We start from the raw sequence: 12,758 nt of genomic DNA, 5'->3' as shown, positions 1-12,758 counted from the left end.
GGAAACCCACAACTCACAATGATATTTTACTTCTCCAGAGATATACTGCTTACGCCCACCTTTGAGTAGATAACAGATGCTCTTTCTTGGTATCAAACAGTGACCTTCTCTCTCAGGTGGGAAGCAGTCCTCTTTTGTGTGATTTACTGAGAATTGGAAGTTGAATTAGCAAAGGCAAAGATACTTTGCTTGTTTTCTGAGTTGCATAGGATTTACCTGTAGCACTGGAAATGGCAACCAGTCACTCCTGCTCTCATCTACCATCTCTGTTTTGGAGCTTGGAGGGTTCGCCAAAATGTGGGGCCAGGTCCAAATACGGGGCCTGTGGTAGCACCACGCACTTGGCTGCATGACATTCTTATCTCCCCTTTTTGCTAATATCCATGTTGGAAATCTTACACAGATAAAAATAGACCTCGATATTCGCTACAGAGTCTGCTTCTCCTTCCCAGTGATTTGCAGGCAGGTACTTGCCAAGTGTCTAGTGACTCATTTATTTGGGAAAAAAAAAACACCACAACAATACAATCTGCAAAACCACACTTTTCCCACTCCCATGTAAGAAACATTTTTAACAGCCGCTCAGACCTTGAGTAGAACAGCTATCAGCAACCTGCTTCTCTGTTCTTCCCTAAAGAGTGATGAATACAACTCCAGAGGCATAATTTCCATTGCCTTTTGCTTCTGGTAGCCCCTTACTCCGTGCAAAGTGGATGTGACACACTAGCCTAGGTCCAGAGACCCAGCTTACCGAGCAGAGCTTGGGCAGATAGGCATGGACCAGGCTGGTGGAGTTGCCAACACTCTGTCCTTGGCAGGAAGCTGGAGACTAAAGCTCAAGTATACTAAGCTGCTTTGCTGCTCTGTGGTCCTGGACCAGTCATCCACTTACTCAGTGTAAAGCTATTTTAGACGGGCCTCTTTGGCAGCTTGTGAATATTATGATCATTTAATCTGACCCCCTGCGAAGCAGAAGCCTAAGAATTCTACCCTGTGAATTCCTCACTGGTTTGAAGACTTAAAGAAAATTTGCTTAAATGTCCCAACCATCTGCTGCAGTGCTCAATTATCTTGACAATTGAGATTTGCTTATTTCTAATTTAATGTTTTCATACTTGTGTCTCCCCAGCCTTGGATTTTGTTATGCCTTTTCCTAAATTAGATTAAGAGAGTGAAGCTGAAGGCATATAACTCCATTCCCTTTCCACCTGTCACATCATCTGCCCTTGAGGCTGGGGCTAAAGGACTCTAAAAAGACTCTACAGCACCAGAGTAGTCTTTTTCTTTGTCAGACTAAAGCACTTTAAGAACTGCTCTGGAAATCTAGAGACTAATAAAGCAGCTTTAACAGGCTGGAGCATCTGGCCTTCTATGTATTTTCCTTTAGCACTTCCACCAACTGTTGTTTGCTCATATCTACTGGAGTCTGTTTATATAGATTTTGCCCAATCTGCTCTTTCTGGTAATGTTCATATTGTTCTATGTTTATGTGGAGAAATTAGAAAAAAAAAAAAAAGAAAAAGAATATGAACTGAAATATTTATGTGGTCTAGCATGACTTAAACTGAAATGATCCTCATCCATGTTGGAATCTCAAAGCACAGCAATACAAAAACCGAAACTGCATCAAAAAGAAAGCAAGACTTGCTGGGCTCGTTATGCTAGTCAGACTGTTTGGAAAGTCATGCATAAAACAATTAGTACTAACCTCTTATGCGAATACTACAATTTGAGAAAGAATTCATTTGCACAGTATATGGGTAGCTAGTTAGAGACCAGATACGAATTGTTATAATATTTCTTAGACGATTCTCAGATGTTACCCTCATCCTTATTCCCACGTTCATTGTACAATGTATCCCCAAATGCCACCAGCGATGCTGGGATGTGCTGCGGGCTCAGGATAAGATGTTGCAGGCTAGGTTCCACAAACAGTAACTGGTTGCAAGAACGGTGCTGGCAGCAATGCTGCACTGGGTGCTCTGCAGGGAGTAACTGCTGTGTTACCATGGGGGTGTTTTTATAACTGAGTCCACTCGATCAGCAGAACCTTTACTAAGACATAGGTTACCTAGACTTTAACTGAAAAATAAAAAAAGAAGAAAAAAACCCCCAAAACCTCCCTAGCCTCTACAAGTAAAGAGACTAACTTTTGGCACTTACCGCTGAACGCAGTGTCATTCACTGTACTCCAGCAGTGCAGTAGTTGTAGGTGGACTGACACCCCAGAAGTGGGCTCTTGTGAGGCCAGATCCAAACCAAGGAGCCACTAGAAACAAGCCTATTTGCAAGTGTAAAGAGAAAAAGAGCTAGATTTTGTATGTTTAGTGCCACTTGGCTCTGAAAATCTCAGCAGCGCTCCAGAAAAAGCATTTACGCTCCCATCTTACTGAGCCCTGAACTGAGGCGTGCACCAGTTCAGGAGTCACCCAAAAGCCCCAGTGTGTGGCGAGTTGCAGAGCAGGAGTCAAGAGTCCCAGTACTTTGCTCTATACAGAGGCTGTAAAGGAAAGAGGCACAAGATGTCTGGGATGGATCAATGCCTATTGCTTACAGCTGTCAAGAAAGCATATTTGAGTTTCCCTGACGGGAGAAGCTGACATCTCACAGAGTCAAACACATGGAATACTTCCAGTGAAGGGCTGGTGTTTCCCCATGTCCTTGGGGAGCAAAATTTCCTGTCATTTCCCATTGAATTCTCATCTACAAGATGTCAGCCCAAAGGCATACCTACAGTGCTCCTGATTTTTATTAGGAAGCCAAAAAGCCGTGTTTTGTTTTCTAAACAAAAATCTTCCAACCCTCCACCATCTCACCTACGTGCCACAATCTAATCAATACCTACCTCCATTTGAGGATCCCACCATCTCTCTCACGATCCTGAAAAGCTCTGGAAAAATTAATTACTAGACATGCCTATTTTCTACTTAGGAAGCAAAAATTAACAATCTTGGCATTCTATTTTTAAATAATAAATAGAAAATATTTATTTTACAGCATTTTCAAGATCATTTTGACAAAAAGGCAGTTTTCATCAAGCATTTGACAGACCAAAAGAAAGAGCTTTTACAGGAAGCTTCATAGCTCATACAACTACATACACAAGGTGAGTTCTTGCTCTTTAGATATATTTACGTATGTGTATGTTTCCAGTTTTAACAATTACAAACTAAAAGCTAATATACTGAATTTCAAGAAAACTCCTACTCATGATATAATTACACCGCAGTAATAAAATCAGTGCTTAATGTGTTCAAAACAGACAAATATGAAAACAATAGTACCTTGCCACATTGCTGTCTCCCATCTATACAAGCCTGTTATCTTTCTTTTTCTTATCTATCTCATTTCTTCAAAGACCAGCTTCCTCATACTGTCTCTGTGCTACTGACAATGTATGTTTTTGGAAACAGCACAACAAATCTTATACTACGATTATCAGAAGATAGAATTCATTGCCGGTGTGGTGATCAGCAAAGAAAATATGGCATTTTTCTCATTGCTTTAATGAGTAATCAGCATTGAAAAAAAAGAAACAACAACAAAAATCCCCCTAAAAGCCCCAAGCAGACAAAAATCAACCAACTGACCCTCAGGTGTCTTTAGTTCGTTATAGAGACATCAATTTACTGACAAAGACATAACTGTGTCTTTGGGCAAAGTCATTTCATGCTTTCCACATCGGGACGATGATAGCAACTGGCCACTAGTCATATTGAAAGGAGCAAACATCATGAACAGAGGATAAGGAAAAAAGGCTCTATCTGGTTTTGAGCACCAGCCAAGCCTTCCAATACCACTACTATATAATTAGAGCAAAACATTGAGATTTGGATCTTAATAGAAGAATTGATGATTGGCAGCAGAACTTCTTAAAATTCGCCTGAAAAGAAAGAAAGAAAGTACAAATACGGTGATTTCAGAAAAACCCTGATAGAATATTCACAAGAAGCATGGTTAAAATCAGGTTTTGCAACTATATTAACATGAAGAGATTCCTTAAAAATATCTTTGGAAATAAAGTGTAGAACTGTGGGACACATCCTCAGCTAAATTCAACAGCACAACAAAAGTTCGTAGCAGCTAAAATCCTGTCCTGTGTAATATGCACATTTATAAATAGGGTAATATTAAGTATAATAAAGTTCAAGCCACAGCAATCAGACCTGGACTTTGGACATGCCAGCCATAAGGGATCTTTGGATTAGGCCCATGTCTAGGAAATGCATGAAATATAGAGAAGAAGGAATGAATGACAGAACTACAGCTACCTAGAAGTGATCTTTAAGGTACAATATTGTATATTAAATAGAAGTGAAAGCGTATGAAAAGAACACACAACTAAACATCATAAAGAGATTAAAAGAACTGTTTGTAACAAACCCTGGGAATTTATGCACACATTAAGCACTGATGAAATTTCTTCTCTGGACATAATTTTATTTTAAATTATCTGAAGCAACAAAATAGTTTAATTACTTTTTCTGTCTCGCCTTTACACTGGCATGTGCAAGATTTCTAAGCCAGACTTTTTCTTTTTGTGTTTTCTTTTTTTTTTTTGTTAACAACGCTTGTTGCAAACATGTAAAATAACAAGTTTTCAATGCACTGGTTATTAATACCGTATGTCTACTTCATAAAATATCTGCAAAATAAAGCACCCTATTATAAGGGTAACAACTGTTTCAGCTTGTATATGAAAAAAAAAAATGTGTTAGCACAGCATACAAACCTCCGAAGATCTATTGAATATTTGTAACAATGCGATATAAAACATGATTTAAACATAAAAATATTCATAGTATATACGACAATCTTCCAGTGGTAGTTATTGGACATTACGCTTCACACATACCGTACACACGCATACAGAAACACAAACGTACGCTCACTCTCTTGCTTTGCGACTGATTCTATAACCCCCAGTGTAGAATTGCCTTTCTTTCAGAGTAATATTTGTTGCTCTAAGTATACAGCTATTTTCCAATGTATTTGATTCCAAAGTAACACAAAGGAATGATGTAATCACATGGTAAATATGCTGTATTATGAAAAGTTAGTCAATAAATATTGTTCTGCTACAGGAAATGTTGTGTAACAGTTTAGCCACATGGTTTGCAATCTTATACAAAAGGGCAGTTTTTCTAAGTCCTTATCATATTACAAGTACTACAGCAAGGGCTTTCTTCAGAAACCTCTCAAGTCTTGACGATAATTCTCGCTCTGTTCACAATCAGTGTTAAAAAAAGCCCAGATCCCCCAAAAAGCAGCCTAGTATGAAGACCAAATTGTTCAGACAAAAGTCAGTAAGAGCCACGTGCTTTCACATTATCTCAGCTCCTCTCCCCCAAACATACTATGCAGTTATACCACCTATAGAAACCAGGAAAAAACATTTATGCATATATGTCTCATATACAAGTAGCTTTGTTCCTCCGCACCAAACTCCACCCTTCCAGCTCCTTGGTGTTTTGCTTCCGTAGCAGACAGACAGCAGTCATGAGATGTGCTAATGACTTCTCCAGGTCACACTTCCCAGAGTCCTTTTCAAGCATTGCCAAGAGAGGGTGTGACTAAGTGTGATTAATTTTTTTTTCCCCCGTGTGTTTATTCACTTTTTTTGCTATAGAAGTTGTCTCTTGGGTTTGTGCTTTGTTATGGTTTCTTATCATTTTCTCAAAGTACAATATTTTTATTTTTAACAGCTAGAGAATTTTGAGCCCTCAGAATGGATTTTTTTTTTCTTTTTGTTTCCTTTTATTCATTTAAGTGCAGGATGAAGTTTTTGCCCTGTCATATGTGACTTTGTTCTCCGCTCTCTCTCCCCCCCAGCCCTGGGAGACTTGTCTCCCCAGGACCTCCTAGCGAGAAGCTGCCAAAGTCCTTCTCATCTTGTCTCTTGCAGCGTCTACAGGGTGGACGAGCTTTGCTTATAATCCCTCAGGATGACAGAGGCATAGGTCACATCTGGGGGGGTGCAGAGCACCGACTCCGAGACGGGGGAGCTGGGCACGGAGCTGCCCGAAGCCACCGAATCCCGGAAAGGGGACGGGGGCGTCAAGGCCGGAGAGTCTTCCAGAGTCAGTTTGCTGGTCGCCGGCTCCTCGTCCTCCTCCTCCTCTGGGTTCTTCTCGTAGACATATCCCTGAATGAGCTTCACCTTCTCGCTCTCCGCTTCCTCGGCAGGGGGAGAGAGGGGCTCCTCGCTGAAGGCAGCCGCCTGGAGGGGTGGCAGGGGCAGCTGCTGTGGCGGGGGGGGCTGGCAGGGAGGCCGCACGCCGTTCCCCGAGCCAGGCGCGGGGAGGACGGCGTTGAAGTCGGGGATGCCGGGGGCAAACTTGTTGACCACTCCTTGCAGCTGGTCCATGAGAGCCCGTGGCTGCAGGGGCAGGGTCTTGGGGGGCTGCTCAGGCAAGAAGAGGTGGGTGTCCTCCGCTGTGGCCTGCAGAGGGGGAGTCATCGCCACCCGCCTGTGCACCACCATGGAGGGGCTGCTGGGCTGGTTGAGGCGAATGGGCTCTCTATCTTCTTCCTCCACCACATTGTACAGAGTCTTACTGCTGATGTCGGTAAAAGTCAGGCTCTTGCTTTGGCCATGGTAGCTTTTAGTGAGGGGTTTGATCACTGCTGTCTGATTGCACCCTGTCTCCTGGCTCTTCACATGCACTGAGAGTCTGTGCCACGTGTGTTCCCCCTTGGGAGCTTGTCTTCCACCTGGTTCAGACCATGACACAGACTTTCCATTAGAACTATGAATAAAATAAAGACGGGTTTATTTGCATTTACATTACGCAGACATGGGCAGTATAACAAACAAGCCTACAAAAATACTGATTGCTTTGCCTCATTAATGAGCCTCCCCCCTCCAAGTTCTTCGTCTCCTCCCAGAAATATTTCAGAAGGAAACAACACTGTCTTTTAACAGCAGCAATTACTGTGATTTTCACCCAAAGGCAATTACTCCCTGCTGGTTACCCACCTTACAGCCAGCCTGGAAAGCCTAACCTGTGGGAAAGGCTCTTGGAGGGCTGGCTGGGTTTGGAGGACTCTAGCTATGTCATTTTGTACCTAGGTTTGCTCACCCCACCTTGCTGGGGGTGGGGGGGGATAAAAAAAACAAGGGGAAAAAAGTCACAGGAAGAGCTGTAATTAAGCTTGATTTACAGCTTATAGGAAATATTTCTGAACTATTGGAAGAAAAACAACCCACAGCCTTAGCCTTTGCCACTCCGGGTAGAGAGGAATTGTTACTAACCCCTCCTTTCCTTTTTATACCCTGTCCCCCCTTTGCACTTAGGAAGAGATTAGCTATTACAGAAATGAAGGACTCCCAGGGCCTCCATCAGGTAGGAGGCAATCACACTTCTTCCTGAGCAACTAGTATTTACAAACCAGGATAAAATGCTGGGATTGAAAACAGTTGGTTTGTGTGGGTGGAGGAACAAGCAGCAACACGATCATAGCGAGTCGAACCCTGCGACTCCGCATGCGAGCTGGATCCCATCAAAACGCTGGGCTGTTTGGCTGAGTGAGGACCTGAGAGTCAGGTGTGTCCCTGAGGAACCATAGCTTTTTTGCATTTCCCTGTACCTTTGCAGCAAGCAGCACTCAAAGCAGAGTGATACCTCATTAGCAGCTGGTGGGATAGGGAGCTGAGCAGTGCTTAAGAGGACCAAGCAATTGTCTAATTGCAGGTCAAGCAGTAGAGATCATTTGCAAATTATAATACTGAGATGATTTATGCGAAGCAGCCTTATCTCAGGGTTTCATCCCTCAGGGAGCAGAAGTAAACAAAGGATTAAATTTCCGACCCTGTGATTGCAGTGCAGGTGGGAGGCAATCTGGGTGGGAGGCTGGCATAGCAGTGTTGCCTCCTGCTACTGCACACACCAGGGGAGATCGCTTCCCTTGCATACAGCCTGCAATACTGTTCAAAGTATTTTGCTTTTCCTTGCTCAGACTCCTGCGCTTTTCTTTTTGGGTGAGTAAATAATTACCAGTTCGATTTCGTAAAAAAAATAATTTACTGACTTTGTCATAGCTGGAAGAAACTGGTACAACACAGACAGTGTAAATCTGGCAAAATGGAAAAGAAATGTACATGACAATGTGGTACTCTTCTGCTGAGCAGTAAATATTCCTGGAGAAAAAAAGAATTTGTGATGGATCCAAGCTGGGAAGTTCATCTCCAACTCCAGGCTCCAAACACTGGACCTGTGACTCACCACCTCTGTGGGAAATGGCTCACAAGAAAGGGCCGATCTAAAAAATTCATAACTCCCCAAAGCATGTAGCTGGTAGGACCTGGAGCTGTTTGGATGTAGAGCTTTAACCTAAAGGGAAAAAAAGCCAAGTTCCCAGCTGAAGAATGTATTATAGTGATCAATGAAAAGATAAGAATGAAGGTTTAGAAGCATTCCCGTTTTGATCAAAATGAGCTGTGGTATGACATTTTTTTGAAGTGCTATGGAGATAAGCAAATGAATGTAACTGTTGGGCATGAAAGATTTTTAAAGTAATATTTTAACATACCAAGATCTACGAACTCTTCACACAGGAACATATTTCATCTGTTTTAACTTCAAAACAAGTCTCTTGTAAAGAGGAAAATGTCAAGTGCTTTCATATTATATTTTGCTGATGCTATAGCTTACAAATACTGCAAAGGTCTTTTATGAAAAAAACATTATGATTATCTGCTGTCTCTTATGCTAAGTCCACTTCTGCATCATTTACTTCTTCATATCTAGCTCTGGTGCGTCATCTCACTTTTGAATCCCTCCTCACACCATCTGTTTAGTCTCTATCTCATTTTGTTCCGAAGATTTTGTATTTTACATCAAAGGCAAGCACTGCTATTTTAAGGAACTCACTACCTCTGTCTTCAGATTTTCCTCCTATTCAGTTCATTTTCCTCCCCCTCACTCTCAAATTCTGCTCTTCTGACTTCTTCTGTAGCACTCACCATAACGTACTTAACTGAGCCCAAGTCAATGGCCGTACTTAAACCAAACTGCACTGGGCCTGCAATACCCAAACATGAACAAATGGCTTAATCAGGAATTGCCTGTTACCAACTTGCTCTATGGGGAAAGCTGGTGCCACTGAAGCGCCTTGCCTCTGCTTGCCAAACCTTACTGCACATGACTCCGATGGCCTTGTGACAAACAGCTTTAGAGCCGCAGTAGCTCTTTGTGGGGTCAATCTGGTGATTTCCACCAGGAATTCTCTTTTCTGTTGCTGTTCTCCTCGGTCTCGTGTTCCAGTTCTTTCCCTCAACTTGCTCTTCTTGCTGTGTCCGTGCACCGTTAGCCTGTTAATGAATCACGTTTGAGACGGAGTCACAAGGCTGTCATAGAAATACCTGGGCTCTGTCTTGCTGGACAGCTGGCAGGGAGTCACACCGAGATTGACACATTCAGGCAGAACTAACAATTAACATGCGAGAAAACCGCTTGTTATCCTGGAACAAAGACCAGCCATCTTGAATGGCATTAATCAACATTTAGACAAAAAGTGAAGATGAGTCTGGAAAAGCTCAGACCTGAACTGGGTCTTAGCGAGTCAACTCACTTGTGCAAAGCGATGATGATAATCCTGACTGCATGTGCGATACATGGTCACCATTTACTAAGTGATTGACACCTTTTTTGAAGGAAGGATCCATGGGAGAAGGTGAAGATCAAAATAATCTGCCTTGTATAATGGGAGAAGGGATGATTTTTCCACACAAAGGCAGGAGAGAGCACCAAGCCAGATCACATTTGGGGTATTGAAAAGGTGATGTTCAATTGCACAGTGCCGAGGTGGGACCAGCTGGTGTTTTCTTGCTTCTATCAATAGGATGGTTACCCATTTCATGTCCATCTTGTATTTATTTCCCTTTCCTAACTTTCTTTCTCCTTTATACAATTTCCCATAGGATTTAGACTTCACGCTATTGCCTAGAAGTGAACTTCTTGGAGTCTCAAGAGATTCTAAGGTTTGTAGTTGTGTATACCCAGTCTAACGCTCCAAGTACTATTTCTTCAAAACCTTGCATCTAGCCTAAATGTTCAGACAGGTTCTTGGATATCCTATCAACATGTAAGATGGGCTTGCTTTTGCTTTATAGGCAAGAACATACATTGAATTTAGCTGCTCTTTCTCAATTTTCACCACAGCTTTGTCTGGGGTTTTTGTATTTTGGGGCAGTAGACATAAGTATATTTTTTGTGTGACTTTTTATTAGTTCCACGAGCAGATCTGTCACTATTTTTGGTAATTCAAAGTGTTTTTAATACATGCATTGATCTTTACAATGTACTCTCTGCATGACTCTGGGGCAGTCATTTGCAGATACTGCCAGATTAGAGACACTTGTAAACAAGCTGGAAAACAACTTCAGACCTTAATAGTTACTTGCAGAAAGTCTTTAAAAGAACTGATTTACTCAAATCTGAGGGGTACATGTAGGACAGTGACATGTTAGATGCCATCTATAGCTTGTTAGATGGCTCACTGTTTGTTGTTAAGTATCTCCAGCTGCCCAAAATCCTGCTCCTGCTTGTGACCAGAAGTGCCCCAGACTCAAGTACAGTCACAGGCCATGAACAGGGTCCTGCTCCTGCCAGTGGCTGGAGGATCTGACCTTTTTGGCTTCCTTGGAGCAATGTTGAGCCTGAGCACCCCACAACAGGTTGTTCCTCCCCACACTGCAGGGTCCTGAAGATGCCTTACTTCAGACATTGGATAGCACAGGTTTCTTTACGTCTTAGAGGCTGAATGCTCCTGAGGTGGAAGATGATTGCTGCAGTGGTCTAAAGTAGTCTCTGTGCAACGCTCCGATCCTTTCACCAGCAAAGTTATAGCCTGAGATCCAGAGCATACAGAATTAGATGAACTTTCAGTCCTGTGTGCCTGAACCTTTGTCTTTTTTTGCCTTGAACATTTTATGCATCACAATCCCTGATTGATACCACAGGAAATGGTTAAACAGAGTCATGTGTCCTCTGATGAACTTAACTTTAGGAACTGACATGTTGGGAAATGGCTCCTCATCTGATGTAGTGCTTGTCACTGCCAGAGTGAAACAGCTGGAGATGCAGTCAGGTAAAGTGCTTGAGAAAGAGCCCTTCCAGTTAAAAAGGAAGGGACACTCCTTGAACTGTTAGAGTTCACGCACTGTTTCAGCCCTTTAGGATGCCAGAGTTGCGGTGTGCTATCTTCTCCAAGCGGCCGTGAGCTGAGGGACCATCTTAAGCTTGCTGAGATGAGGAATACAGTCATTTGGGCCAGGCCTGGTGGTGTTAGACAAGATTCAGAGCACAGATTTATGATATAAAGCTGGTTTTGTTAAAGCAGCAACAGCAATTAACCAGTGGAAGAGGTTACAGGAGAAGCGATGTATGTTCCCTTTCTTTCATTGTCAGACTGATGCTTTGGCCAAACCTACCTCCTTGTAGTCACTATAGTAACCAAAATGCCACAGCTAGTAGGAAGCATTGGGATAACCTAGCAGTCCCTTCTATGCAGATAAAATCTTAGGAATGAACATTAAATGCAACCTGAGAAAGGCCTATCAACTTTGTCAGCAAAAATTAGGTCCATTCCCTGAACTATCTTATCAGCAACCAGATGAGGTCAGTGTCGGGTACTGCCCAGTCAACAAATGATGCTCCCACCTTCACAGAGCAGGGCACAGTTACCAGCCCCCTGACAACTGTGCTCCGGAAAGCAGCACACGCAGGGCTGTCCCTGTGCACTTACACAGAGATGGCCAGCCTTTGGAGACAGCGGGGAAGCAGAGCAAAGGAAAGGCCCCATCCAAAAGCTGTGCCTTGGACAAACCCTTTCTCAGCCCAACCAGTAGTTGCTGATGGATGCCCTCCTAGGGAAGGCAGCAGAGGAATTTCTGCTGGGCCCACAGAAAGGCAGTTAACCATCCACAAGTTTTCTACAACCCAGCGGTCACATAAGAAGTGGTAATGAGCCTGAGCAAAGCGCTGTCCCACTGCGGTCTCACCATTCCCAGGCCCCAAGCTAACAAGCTTAAAATTTAAGGCTAGTACCTGCACTGCAGCACACTGCAGGTGCTTTGCTGGTATCCCCAAGGTCTCTTCCATCATTGTCTCCATTTCAGTAAGGCCACTGGGGCATGAAATTTGATTAAGGGTGCGAACTGATTTTAATCCAGGGTAGTGATAGCTCCCTGTGCTAAACAGGGCCCTCTTCTTGGAGGTGCAGCAGTCAGCCCTGCCACTCATTAGCAGAGCAAGCCACGCTGGTTAGCATGTTCCTGCAAGCTTAATTTTTGTAGCATTGCTTCTAGGCACTCATCTCTTTTACTAACTCAGGTTTAACTTCTCTGTGGCTCACCCAAGAACGAGGGAACCATCGTCGGCCACAGTCCCTAGCTGGTGTATGCTCAGTTTTTTGCCTGATATTATCACCTAAAAGAAAAAAAGAATCACGAACCAATTTCAGCCTCGGTCCATTTACATTGTAGTCCCTATCTCAGTGACAAGAGGACCTTACAACAGTTCTCACAGTGTGACTCTAATGCTTTCTGTGGTGCTGTGTAATTAGAGCAAAGTTTAACCTCCCACTTGTGTTGCTGGAAATTTAAATTACTGAACTAACTTTTCCTTGTCCCTCCCCTCCCTTTTTTTTAAGGACAAAATTGCCTTGGGCATGGGACACAATGTTCTATGTAAATTAGAGAGCTGCTTTAAATGTATGCTGGAAACTGCTACACAAAATACAGGAAAGCATAAAGC

General features: G+C 43.0%; 1 protein-coding gene across 2 annotated transcripts in view; it reads right to left on the bottom strand.

Moving 5' to 3' along the window:
- Positions 1-2,956: 2,956 nt before the first annotated feature.
- The window catches only part of GRM1 (glutamate metabotropic receptor 1), a 197,906-nt gene continuing 188,104 nt past the window's right edge, over positions 2,957-12,758 (bottom strand). Inside the window, exon 9 of one of the 2 annotated variants that reach the window (XM_069786947.1) lies at positions 2,957-6,749. In XM_069786947.1, coding sequence (XP_069643048.1) covers positions 5,909-6,749 — 841 coding nt within the window. In that variant the 3' untranslated portion in view covers positions 2,957-5,908. The remainder of the gene's footprint in view (positions 6,750-12,758) is intronic. The other variant, XM_069786948.1, reaches the window with a different exon arrangement.

The sequence above is a fragment of the Haliaeetus albicilla genome, chromosome 7 (assembly GCF_947461875.1).
Source record: "Haliaeetus albicilla chromosome 7, bHalAlb1.1, whole genome shotgun sequence".
Taxonomy (NCBI): Eukaryota; Metazoa; Chordata; class Aves; order Accipitriformes; family Accipitridae; genus Haliaeetus; species Haliaeetus albicilla.
Note: the sequence above shows the minus strand (reverse complement) of the source record. Positions and strands in the feature narration are given on the sequence as shown.